At 44.8% G+C, this 13,558-nt stretch overlaps 1 protein-coding gene across 4 annotated transcripts in view; it reads right to left on the reverse strand.

The window, feature by feature from the left end:
• Positions 1-8,444: 8,444 nt before the first annotated feature.
• ZSWIM8 (zinc finger SWIM-type containing 8) overlaps positions 8,445-13,558 on the reverse strand; it is a 179,366-nt gene continuing 174,252 nt past the window's right edge. For 3 of the 4 annotated variants that reach the window (XM_077259241.1, XM_077259243.1, XM_077259245.1), the window contains 2 exons: positions 13,058-13,236; positions 8,445-9,395 (listed from right to left, as the gene is read on the reverse strand). In XM_077259241.1, coding sequence (XP_077115356.1) covers positions 9,192-9,395; positions 13,058-13,236 — 383 coding nt within the window. In that variant the 3' untranslated portion in view covers positions 8,445-9,191. Of the gene's footprint in view, positions 9,396-11,569; positions 11,695-13,057; positions 13,237-13,558 lie in introns of those variants that run through there. The other variant, XM_077259244.1, reaches the window with a different exon arrangement.

Here is a 13,558-nt window from a genome sequence, read left to right on the forward strand (position 1 = left end):
GACACAGGCGGACCTAAACGGAAGAAGTGCGGAAGTAGACGGAGCTTCAGGGAGGAAGTACGCAGCCGTCCGCAAAGTACCGGTACGCAAGTGTGAGCGTAGCCCAAAAACCTATGTGATCAAACACATGTCATTTTAGCACCGACCACTGCCTGTTCCCCTGTGCTAAGTGCTTCCTAATCCCCTGTCCAAAACACTGGCACAGATGCCTCCTGCCCTGCACCTATCTTTGAACATTCTGACTTCCCATCATCAGGCACTTCCAAATCCTTGTCCCAGCCTAGGGTTCAACTGTTTCTAACCCAGGCCTTGAAATGAAAAAGAAAGTTTCCAGCTACCCATCCACAAGCTCATATGCTAAACGGGCACATTTCCAGGCTGCTTGCTGTGAAAATGTTGCTATTCAGGCTGGTAGACACAGGATTTCCACCAACTCATGGCGGCAGACGTCTCTCAGTATTCGGTCCCCAGCCACCACTTTTTCTCCCAGTGTGACGTTCCCGCCTCGTATCAGCACTTGACCAGGCACATCACCCGTGCACTTACTTGCATTGTCCACTTAATGACTGACACATGGACAAGCGCTTGTGGCCAGGGACTCTACATTTCCCTGACGGCACACAGGGTGAACATTGTTGAGGCTGGGGCCAAGTCACACCCTGACATGGCGCATGTGCTTCCAATGCCAAGGATTGCTGGCCCTACTATCAGGGTTTCCTCCACCTCCTACAGCAGTTCCTGCACCCCCTCCTGCTCCACCTCATCCTCCATCTTCGACGTGGTATCTCAGAGCACTTCATCAGCTGGAAACTGCAGAACTGCCTCAGCGAAGCATTAACAGGCTCTGCTGAAGCTAATTTATCTAGGAGACAAACAGCACACTGTGGCAGATTTACATAAAGGAATAACAGACCAGACAGATCTGTGTTTTTTTGCCGCTGAACCTCCAACCAGGTTTGTCATGTGTGATGGTGGTGGCTGTGAAGCTTGGCAAGTTCACACACATACCATGCTTGGCACATGTGCTCATCTTGGTAGTTCGGCGGATTCTGAAAACATACCCAGATCTACCAGAGCTTCTGGTCAATGTATGCCGCATCAGCTTCAATTTCTGCAAGTCAGCTACAGCTGCCGCCACTCTGACAGTGATAGAGCAGTGCATGCAAGTGTCATCTCACCGACAGGTGTGCGACGTCACCACGTGCTGGAACTCCACACTGCACATGCTGACAAGGCTTTGTGAGCAGCAATGGCCGGTAGTTGAGTATCAGCTCCAACATGCCCAATGGTATTCTGGTCACCCTCCACACATAACATCTGAAGAGTGGGCATGGATGTCTGACATTTGTTCTCCAAGACTTTGAGGACTCCACAAATATGGTGAGCACAACTATCCCGCTTCTGTGCTTACTTAGACAGTCGCTGCTCACAATTAAACATGAAGCTTTGCAAGCGAACCAGGTGGGGAAGGAGGAAGACATCACAGATTGTAGCCAGCCCAACCTCATCTCATCTGCTCAGCGTGGATTAGATATCAATGAGGAGGTCGACGCTGAGGAGGAACAAAAGCTGGTGGCTAGCGCAACAGAGGCTCATAGTCACACAAACTATATCCGGTCTCTCCTACTTGGATGGGAATGAGGAGGAGATGGAGAGTCGTCATGGTGGAGACAGGGAAGTGTTGGCTGTATGGAGCTTGGCACATATGGCAGACTTTATGCACCACTGCCTTTCCCATGACCCTCGCGTTACATTCATCTTTGAAAAAAAAAAAAACTGGTTGGTCACCTTGCTAGATCCACGCTACAAGGGGAACTTAGCACCTCTTCTTCCTGAGGTGAAGAGGTCTTCTAAAATGGTGATATACCAGAAGGCCATTGAGGAAAATATGGAATAATTACCACAAGAAAACGCTAGCGGCAGGGGGCAAGCTTCCTTGCCCAACCAAGGAGGAGAGGCCAGGGAGACACACAGCAGAGGCAAGGGTACACTGTCGAAGGTGTGAGCCAATTTCATGACCCCAGCCCAGCACCCAAGGTCTGATGACCGGGTATTTTTTTTTTTTTTTTTTTTTACAAGGACAGAAATGTTTTGGTCAAGCAATACCAAGCTGACAAAACCAGCGTACTCCCTAATTCCGCTGCGACTTTCAACTATTGGGTCTCAAAGCTGGACATCTGGCATAAGCTGTCCATCTATGCCTTGAAGGTGTTGTGTTGCCCTACCACTAACGTCTTGTCTGAGCGGGTTTTTAGTGCCGATGTGGGAAATGATAAGCAGGCGCTTTCGCCTGTCAGAGAAAGCAGACAGGCTGACTAATAAAAAATGAAGCCTGGATTACGCCACCACCAGATGACAGCTGCAGCACAAAGTGTTAGTAATATTCAATATTTTAGTGAGGTCTGCCAGTTGCTGCCCTTCTAGGGGTCTATGGATGAACCTAATCATATTTTCTGTCTGGTTTTGCACTTTCTGCCAAGCCTTTATGACTGTATAAGTACATCAACTACATTTTCAAAATATTTTCGTTCAAAATGTTGTTATGGATTCAATGACTCATCCATACAGTTTAACATGGTTATTGTAGCATTACGGTAATATGTAAAACATACAAAAATAGTTCAGGATTAGATTACTCATCCATACAGTATTACGTGCTTTGTGTCACATTTTTGTGGTATATAACAGTAGAAAAAAAAGTTTGTAAATTGTGCTTGTTTCTTCAAATTTCTTACCCATACACGATTGCATGATACATTTTTGGGATATACAAAACAAAAAGTTTAAAGATTTTGCTGGGTTACATTTCTGAGCCATACATTATTATGTGTTCTTGGGTACATTCCATTGGTAAATAACCCTCAAAAAAAAATTCTAAATGTTATTGTAATTATATTGCTCAGCTCACCCATAGGTTACTCCGTGCTCTGGTTTACATTTTGTTGGTATATAAATATAACTCTCAAAATCTTGCTCTAAGTTTATTAGTATTATATTGCTCACCCGTAGACTATGGTCTGGAGTACATTTTCCTGGTATATAACCCTCAAAGGAACATAGCCTTTATGAGTCTAGGAGTAACAATATATGACAATTTGAACATAATGTGTATGAGCTCCCCCCCTTTATGTCTAATACAGAGGGTATCTGAGTTCCTCTGAGTCACTTATTTTTGAAAGTTCTTGCTTCCGTCAAATTCAACTGAAATTTCCCATTTTTTAAGAAAAAAATTTTTTTTGGTTTACTTAAATTATATATTGTTTAAATCCTTTTAAAATTTTGCATTATATACAAGTCATTACACATGAAAAAAAATTAACATTTTTTCCCTAAAAAATGCAGTTTCTCGTCGGTTTGGAATGTTTTATTGTCACCCTTTAAAGTGGAGCAAAAATGTCACACCATTGTTCTCAGAAGCAATTTTGGAGTCAGAGATAGTTCCAGGGGTCTTCCCCATGCTGTTCTCCTTTCATTCAGCAATTTTCCCATCCATTCCAACATTTTCACTGCCATCCAGACCTCTTTGTAGAGTGTGATGGATAAAAGCTTGGCTTTCCCAATGACTCATACTTGTTACTCGAAACGAGCATGCGAGTATTAGGAATTGCTCGGTTCGAGCGACGAGCACTCAAGCATTTTAGTGCTTGCTCATCCCTAATTAGCGTTCTATAACAGAACTTTTTTAAAGTGGGTTGTCCATTACTCTGATAACCCCTTCTTTAATGCCATATTCCCCTTTGAAAAATAAAAATACACTATACAGGTCCTTCTCAAAAAATTAGCATATAGTGTAAAATTTCATTATTTACCATAATGTAATGATTACAATTAAACTTTCATATATTATAGATTCATTATCCACCAACTGAAATTTGTCAGGTCTTTTATTGTTTTAATACTGATGAATTTGGCCTACAACTCCTGATAACCCAAAAAACCTGTCTCAATAAATTAGCATATTTCACCCGTCCAATCAAATAAAAGTGTTTTTTAATAACAAACAAAAAAACCATCAAATAATAATGTTCAGTTATGCACTCAATACTTGGTCGGGAATCCTTTGGCAGAAATGACTGCTTCAATGCGGCGTGGCATGGAGGCAATCAGCCTGTGACACTGCTGAGATGTTATGGAGGCCCAGGATGCTTCAATAGCGGCCTTAAGCTCATCCAGAGTGTTGGGTCTTGCCAGTGGCGTAACTACAAAGTTATGGGCCCCGGTGCGAACTTCCAAATGGGGCCCCCCCCCGCAGCCCTGCCATACAACTCAAGGTAACCCCCATAGAATACAACGCAGCCCCCCTCATAGTGCTCCATACCGTTGATTATTGCCCCATAGATGCTCCATATAAAGCTGCCCCATATATAATGCTCTGCACCGTTCATTATGGCCCCATAGATGCTCCATAGAAAGCTGTGCCATATATAATGCTCTGCACCGTTCATTATGGCCCCATAGATGCTCCATAGAAAGCTGTGCCATATATAATGCTCTGCACCGTTCATTATGGCCCCATAAGATGCTCCGCACAGCCACTTGCCCCTTATAGTGCTGCACAAGCGTTATGGCCCCATAAGAAGCTCCGCACAGCCACTGCCCCTTATAGTGCTGCACAAGTGTTATGGCCCCATAAGATGCTCCATCCAGCCACTGCCCCTTATAGTGCTGCACAAGAGTTATGGCCCCATAAGATGCTCCGCACAGTCACTGCCCCTTATAGTGCTGGCGCTGCACAAGAGTTATGGCCCCATAAGATGCTCCACACAGCCACTGCCGACTGCCCCTTATAGTGCTGCACAAGTTATGGCCCCATAAGATGCTCCGTCCAGTCACTGCCCCTTATAATGCTGCACAAGAGTTATGGCCCCATAAGATGCTCCGCACAGCCACTGCCCCTTATAATGCTGCACAAGAGTTATGGCCCCATAAGATGCTCCGCACAGTCACTGCCCCTTATAGTGCTGCACAAGAGTTATGGCCCCATAAGATGCTCCGCACAGCCACTGCCCCTTATAGTGCTGCACAAGAGTTATGGCCCCATAAGATGCTCCGCACAGCCACTGCCCCTTATAGTGCTGCACAAGTGTTATGGCCCCATAAGATGCTCCGCACAGTCACTGCCCCTAATAGTGCTGCACAAGTGTTATGGCCCCATAAGATGCTCCGCACAGCCACTGCCCCTTATAGTGCTGCACAAGAGTTATGGCCCCATAAGATGCTCCGCACAGCCACTGCCCCTTATAATGCTGCACAAGAGTTATGGCCCCATAAGATGCTCCGCACAGCCACTGCCCCTTATAATGCTGCACAAGAGTTATGGCCCCATAAGATGCTCCGCACAGCCACTGCCCCTTATAGTGCTGGCGCTGCACAAGCGTTATGGCCCCACAAGTTGCTCCGTATAGCCACTTGCCCCTTATGCTTTTGCTGCCATAAAAAAAAAAAAAAATCACATACTCACCTCACCTCTCTCTCTTCGCTCAGGACCCCCGGCACTATCAATATTTACCTGGCTGCTCCTGGTGCGGCTCCGTCTTCGGCACTGACGTTCAGCAGAGGGCGCGCACTGACTACGTCACCGCGCCCTCTGACCTTGAACGTCACTGCCAGAGGACGCTGATGACAGAGCCGCACCGGAACGAGGAGAGGTAAATATCGCCCAGCGCTGCGCAGCGCTGTATACTCACCAGTCACCACCAGTCACCTGCAGGCTGCTCCTGGCGCTGCGTCCCTGCTTCTTCCACCGCTGCATCTTCTTCCTGTATTGAGCGGTCACATGACCCGTTCATTACAGAAATGAATATGAGGCTCCGCCTCTATGGGAGGTGGAGCCGCCTATTCATTTCTGTAATGAGCGGGACCATGTGACCGCTCAGTGCAGGAAGAATCTGCAGCGCTGGAAGAATCAGGGACTTCCAGGGACCGCGCCGGGAGTAGGTAAGTATAATTAGAGAGCGGTGACGGCTCCCTGCTGCGGGTCACTCACAAATGGGTGCAATCATGGGTCATTTCATTCTCCGGCTTACTGTCCATGGGGCCCCCTAAGTAGTCTGGGCCCCGTCGCAACTGCGACCGCTGCGACCGCGGTAGTTACGCCCCTGGGTCTTGCGTCTCTCAACTTTCTCTTCACAATATCCCACAGATTCTCTATGGGGTTCAGGTCAGGAGAGTTGGCAGGCCAATTGAGCACAGTAATACCATGGTCAGTAAACCATTTACCAGTGGTTTTGGCACTGTGAGCAGGTGCCAGGTCGTGCTGAAAAATGAAATCTTCATCTCCATAAAGCATTTCAGCCGATGGAAGCATGAAGTGCTCCAAAATCTCCTGATAGCTAGCTGCATTGACCCTGCCCTTGATGAAACACAGTGGACCAACACCAGCAGCTGACATGGCACCCAACACCATCACTGACTGTGGGTACTTGACACTGGACTTCAGGCATTTTGGCATTTCCTTCTCCCCAGTCTTCCTCCAGACTCTGGCACCTTGATTTCCGAATGACATGCAAAATTTGCTTTCATCAGAAAAAAGTACCAGGTCAGGCGCTTCTGCCGCTGTTTATGGTTCAAAAGTGGCTTTACCTGGGGAATGCGGCACCTGTAGCCCATTTCCTGCACACGCCTGTGCACGGTGGCTCTGGATGTTTCCACACCAGACTCAGTCCACTGCTTCCTCAGGTTCCCCAAGGTCTGGAATCGGTCCTTCTCCACAATCTTCCTCAGGGTCCGGTCACCTCTTCTCGTTGTACAGCGTTTTCTGCCACATTGTTTCCTTCCAACAGACTTACCATTGAGGTGCCTTGATACAGCACTCTGGGAACAGCCTATTTGTTGAGAAATTTCTTTCTGGGTCTTACCCTCTTGCTTGAGGGTGTCAATGATGGCCTTCTTGACATCTGTCAGGTCGCTAGTCTTACCCATGATGGGGGTTTTGAGTAATGAACCAGGCAGGGAGTTTTTAAAAGCCTCAGGTATCTTTTGCATGTGTTTAGAGTTAATTAGTTGATTCAGAAGATTAGGGTAATAGGTCGTTTAGAGAACCTTTTCTTGATATGCTAATTTATTGAGACAGGTTTTTTGGGTTATCAGGAGTTGTAGGCCAAAATCATCAGTATTAAAACAATAAAAGACCTGACAAATTTCAGTTGGTGGATAATGAATCTATAATATATGAAAGTTTAATTGTAATCATTACATTATGGTAAATAATGAAATTTAACACTATATGCTAATTTTTTGAGAAGGACCTGTACTCTCTTCCATACCAGCATTATGCCGATGCAGTTCCCAGAGGCTTGTGTGACATTGTTATGCCACGTGAGCCTTGCAGCCAGTCAGCAGCCACTATTGAGATGTTGTGCCCTTTTCTTCAGCAGAAGGTGTGAGCACCGCAGTTAATTAGCAGCTGCTGACTGCCTGTAAGGTTCAGATGCCATAATGTCACTGGAGCCTCAGCCTCAGGAGACCCCATACTAACATCACTGGAAAAGTTTTGGTATGTGAGGCGAGGAGAGGGCATTTTTAGGTTACAAGGGGGAGAATATAGCAGGTGTTGTCAGAGTAGAAAACAACCCCTTTAAAGGGAATCTGTCAGCAGGTTTTCATATGTAATCTCAAAGCTGCATAATATAGGGAAATCCAGATTCCAATGATGTATCACTTGCAGGACTACTTCGTGTAGTTTTGATAAAATCCATGCTGTAGCAGTGGTCATAAGGTGTCTATCCCTGGGCACACCCCTGATTGGCAGCTTCCTGTGTACCTTGTTAGAAAGCTGCCAATCAATGGTGGAGGCGGGGTTACACAGACTAGCGTGACTGCTGTGCATATGAAACCTAGTCAGGCAGTGATAATCTCCTGTTGATAAAACAATGATTGTATTGAAACTACAACACAGCCTAGTGAGTGACATCACTGGAATTAGGCTCAGTCGCCCTATATTATGCTGCTCTCAGAATAAATATCAAAAACCTGCTAATAGATTCCCTTTAAGCACAATAAACAGCAGCATGTATCATTTTTAAATAGAGCCTCTGCCAGTCATAAACTGTGGACATGGTCTCACAGATCAGTGTTTTTCTCAACGTCGGCCCTCATACAATCCTAACAGGTCATGTTTTCTGGATTTCCTTGGTATGAGCCCATGTTCACAAGTTCATTATTTGTAAGCCAAGACTAGTAGTGGGTGAAACTACAGAAGTGATGACGTGTTTCTATTCTACTTTTCCTCGGATTATTCCACTCCTGATTTTGGCTTACATATAATGATGTAAAATACTGACCGAATACTGAACGTGTGAACGTGGCCTTATACTGACATTTCTATCTATTAATATCCAATGCTGTTTTTTATTTTAACAAAGGGTTAGTCTATTCCAGTTATTTTTTATGACATTTTTGGAGGGATAGTATCAATAAAAAAATAAAATAAAAGACAAGGTTGGTGTAAAGAAAATTTCCTTTTAATTAGGAAACAAAAATAAGACAACAATGTATCTACCAGAAAAAGAAAATTAAAGGAGGATATTCTGCTTTGAGATGATGCAGAACACACATACTTAACTTTCCCAGTTGGCAAATAACATTCCCCTTTATGTTGCATTAAAACACATACCAAGCCCTAAGGGAACAGTGTTTTACATGTCTCTAAGGCTTCTGAGCTCTGACTATTGGCTGGGAGGAGGGCTGGTTAATGCAAAAGTATGTACTAATAGAAGAGATACAGAGTACGTGTCAAAGAAAAAAAGCCAAAATAAATATTTTGCATATGACCGAACATAATGAAGACAAACATACAAATACAAAAGAAACCCTAAATTACAAACATTAAGCAGACTTTTCAGCAAAGTCCCAACCAATAACATCAAAGCCAGGAGAAAGGGTCTTGTAATAGAAGGAATGACACGTCAGACATGTGATCTGTAATGTAATAACTAAAATAGTGTATATATATTTTTTTATATATATTAAAAAAAAATCCAACCTTGTACAAATAGTTCACACAGCGGCAATCAGACCAATGTCATTTCATTGCCGCGTCTAGATCCACAACACATCATAGAGCTGGTTCACAATTTTAGGTTCTCCATCTAGGCCCGAGTCTGCAGTGGGGTCTTATCCTATTGCTCAGCTAGAGGTCGGACAGAGCCCTGCAGGTGGAAGCCATGGTTGGATGCTGTCTCTTTAAGGAGTCAAGGAGAGTATGTGGCCATTTCCAGGGACACCCTCTGCCACAGTTCCTTGGTCTGTTTGCCTCGCTTCAGGTTCTGTAGAATGTCATTGAATTGCATGGCTCCTAAAGGGGTGAGGCAAAACGCACTCCTTGCACTCCGGATGGCATTTACAAAGTCATCGTAGTCAGCAGGGGTAAGATGTATCAAACGATGGTGGATGTACTGCAAGAAAACAGAAGTCATATTACCCGCTTGCTACAGTCAGTCATATTGGACCCAATGTGCGACTTCCCCGTTTGTTATCCATAGAAACCCATCAGACAAAAATACAAAGTGTGCCATTAGGCACAAGGCAACATTCACACTGGCATCTGCTCCTCGTCTTAGCATCACACATGCACTCCCAATTACCTGCAGCTTACTTCCACGATTTAAAAAAACAAAACAAACAACTTCCATTACTACCTGGAAACTATCAGCAAGCTGGAGGTGACACATCTAGAATGCTGAGGTCATATGTGCATATCTTATAGTAATGTGCTATGCGTCTTCATATGTCAAAAAACACTAGGTGTTCATTAATAAACCAAGCTGTGAGGGGACAACTTATTTAATAGAAATATCTGAGTGTTTCGTTGGTTTGACATTTTTCTCCACTTTGTTACAATCCTATAAATTTCTGTGTCTGGTCTTTTAGTGTAAAACCAAATAGTACTGACTTTCTGTGGGGGCTAAGGGGTAATGCCACTTTATTAAGACTTCTAGGCCATGCAATGCTCCTCTGGGAAAATTAAATATGCCAAGTGACTCTTCAGAGATGAACAGTACTTAGGGTACCGTCACACAGTACCATTTTGATCGCTACGACGGCACGATCCGTGACGTCGCAGCGATCGTATGAATATCGCTCCAGCGTCGTAGACTGCGGTCACACGTTGCAATCACGGCGCTGGAGCGATGCCGAAGTCCCCGGTAACCAGGGTAAACATCGGGTAACTAAGCGCAGGGCCGCGCTTAGTAACCCGATGTTTACCCTGGTTACCAGCGTAAACGTAAAAAAACAAACAGTACATACTCACCCGTCGGTGTCCTTCAGGTCCCTTGCCGTCTGCTTCCTGCTCTGAGTGCAGCCGTACAGTGAGAGCAGAGCGCAGCACCGCTGTGATCTGCTCTCACTTTCCGGCCGGCACTCAGAGCAGGAAGCAGACGGCAAGGGACCTGAAGGACACCGACGGGTGAGTATGTACGGTTTGTTTTTTTAACGTTTACGCTGGTAACCAGGGTAAAAGTAAAAAAAACAAACAGCCGGCGCTCAGTAAGTGTCAGGAAGCAGACGCTGGGGGACGCATGTAAGTATGTGCTGTTTGTTTTTTTTACTTTTACGCTGGTAACCAGGGTAAACATCGGGTTACTAAGCGCGGCCCTGCGCTTGGTAACCCGATGTTTACCCTGGTTACCAGTGTAAAACATCGCTGGTATCGTTGCTTTTGCTTTCAAACACAACGATACACAGCGATCGGACGACCAAATAAAGTTCTGGACTTTATTCAGCGACCAGCGACATCACAGCAGGATCCTGATCGCTGCTGCGTGTCAAGCGAAACGATATCGCTAGCCAGGACGCTGCAACGTCACAGATCGCTAGCGATGTCGTTTCGTGTGAAGGTACCTTTACTCCTTAGAAACCTCTCACACAGTCAAATCAATGTCTTGTTTTGCACTGAAGAGAGGGTAACACCCCCAAACATGTCTGTAAATAGAGATTATGGTGTGGCCTTTATTCCATGTCATGTGGTGAGGCTCGTTAAACGGTCAATAATGACTTTTAAGGTTGCTACATTCAATTGGTGGCGCAAGAGTTCAAGCCCTCTCTGAAGAGGCTATTTGCACGTTTAATTTCCCAGACAAGCATTGCATGGTCTACTAATACTTGCATATCACCACCCATAAGGAGAGACGTTACCCCTTACACCAGGGGTCTCAAACTGCATTCCTCAAGGGCCTCAAACCAAGCGTGTTTTCAAGATTTCCTTCTCATTGCACAAGGTGCTGGAATCATTCTGTGCAGGTGATTAAATGATCACCTGTGCAATACAAGGAAATCCTGAAAACATGACCTGTTTGCAGCCCTTGAGGAATGCAGTTTGACACCCCTGCCTTAGACCATAATCAGAGTCCTCTCATACAGCCAAATCAGATCTCTTGCTTGGCAATGAGGCGGGGCAACAACCCATAATATGTGCAAATAGAGATTCTGGTTTGGCGTTCATCCAGAGTCATGTGACAAGGCTCGTTATAGGGTCGATATTGACATTTAGGATTGCTACTTCCAATAGGTGGCGCTAGAGTTCTCTTCCTCACTGAAGAAGCACATTTCATACTGACTTTCCGCATCATGCAGTACCTGATCTCTTTACACATCACTATGGCAGGCACCAGAACGGGCACACGGGTTATATGGACTAATGCTAGGTGATCTGCACAGCAACGCTCATATGTTGTTAGGTGAGAAGTTCATGTTCTCATTAAGGGAATAAAAAACGTAATTTTATTAAAGTCTCCTACAAATTCAAATACAACCTAAGTGACCATCTACATTTATTAAACAGGATGCTTGCCCAGGAAACAGAAGAAAATAAAGCATTAAAATAATTGCAAGTCATTTAGTAGGGTCTGCAAAAAGAACATGAAATTACAGTTATTCCCAGGCAAACCTCAAAGTCCAGAAAATAAAGTCTTTATAATGGTAATACAAGAATGCTCTCTATAGATAACAGATCACACAAATATGATACATTAAAGGGGCTGTTCCCTTTCTGTATGAATGCCCCGGCCGCAGGTTATTATAAAGAAACAAATCACGCCTGTACTCGCCTTCCACAGGTCTCCCAGCGAGTCTCCATCAATTCCAGACACAGGGAGCGAGTGTAAGACTCGCCACCGGACCAGGGGAAGGTGAGTACAGCACGGTTGGTTTCTTTATAAAAATCGGTAACCAGGGATATTCAATAACTCAAGGGGAACAACCCCTTAAAGTACAGCTACACAATGATTAGTAAAAAGAGCTAAAAGTCCATCCAATAGCAATGGGGCCAGAAACTTGTCCTTCAGTAACCCCTAGTGGGAGCGCACGTGAGGGATCCTCGGGCCTGACCACACTTCTAGTCCTTCTTCAGGATCTGGAGCAGGAGGTAGCTTTCTAAAGATAACCATTGTCAGCTATATTTAGCTTTCGGGGGCGCTACTTCTTAAGATATGATACCTGGTCTCACAGAGGGTCGTCCCACTCTATGGCTTATGTGACAGTCACAGAAAAAAAATCACCACCTTTCTGGATTTTCTTCATTATGTATGGATATTAATCTACAGCTGTAAAACTATCAGGTATCAATGACCAAATGTTCCTTGTTCGCCACATAAGTCAGTGACAGACTGGACCCATCTACTGTAGTCAATAGGGCCGCACAAGTGTTTCTTCACGCTTTCTTTGTGGTGGTACAAGCAGCCTAGTTGGCCACTCTTTGAAGTTGTGATTCTTGGGCATCTTGAGCCTGCAGGGTGTAAAGTCCCATATCCAGGACCTTCCTCTACCATTCAGGGTTGTCAGCATCCAAAGAATTGAATTCATGTTGATTGATATTATGGTTCAATTTGTTTTATTGGAAACATCAGAGGTTGTACATTAATACAAGCAAAGCGGCCAAACAACTAAAATCATTTTATTACGACAGTGAAGGAAGGGGTGAGAGGGCCTACATATCTGACTGCAATTGTCACCAAGTATATGAAGACCCTCCCTAGCGAGAAGTCTCAGAATTCGCAGTCTGAGAAATAAATCACCCAAAGCTAATTAATAAAGAATTACACATAAAGGCAACACTCACCTGCATGTAAGACTGCTGGCAGCGCTGCACCAGCTGATGAAATGCAGGGGTACGCAGGTGGTTATGGATGTGGGCAGGGTTCAGCCGCTGAAGTGCCTCCATAATAATCTCCTGCAGGACGAATGGGCTCAGCACGCCTTTGGCTGCTCCTACACAGAACTGATGCACATAATTCACACCTAGAAAAGGGCAAAAAAAGGAAATTAAAATAAATACAGACCAAAGGCAGAAATCTCAGATGTGTTAAAAGCAGAACATCCCAGTACAGGGAAACTTAACCCCACGGTGTCCCTTGTACTGTGGAAGTCTACACGATGCACAATGTCATTTCGTCCTGGTAAACAAGCCCCGGCTATCAGCCACTTGCATTCTCTGAAAAGGTCAGTTCGCACTAGATGCATAAACTTGGTCTCATTACTGGGGAAAAAACTTCAGCAATCGAAGATGATTGGTATTCATGGTGTTCAGCCCAAGATTAATAGTCACAAAGTCTGTAGATCC

Source organism: Ranitomeya variabilis, chromosome 4 (genome assembly GCF_051348905.1).
Source record: "Ranitomeya variabilis isolate aRanVar5 chromosome 4, aRanVar5.hap1, whole genome shotgun sequence".
NCBI classification, from domain to species: domain Eukaryota; kingdom Metazoa; phylum Chordata; class Amphibia; order Anura; family Dendrobatidae; genus Ranitomeya; species Ranitomeya variabilis.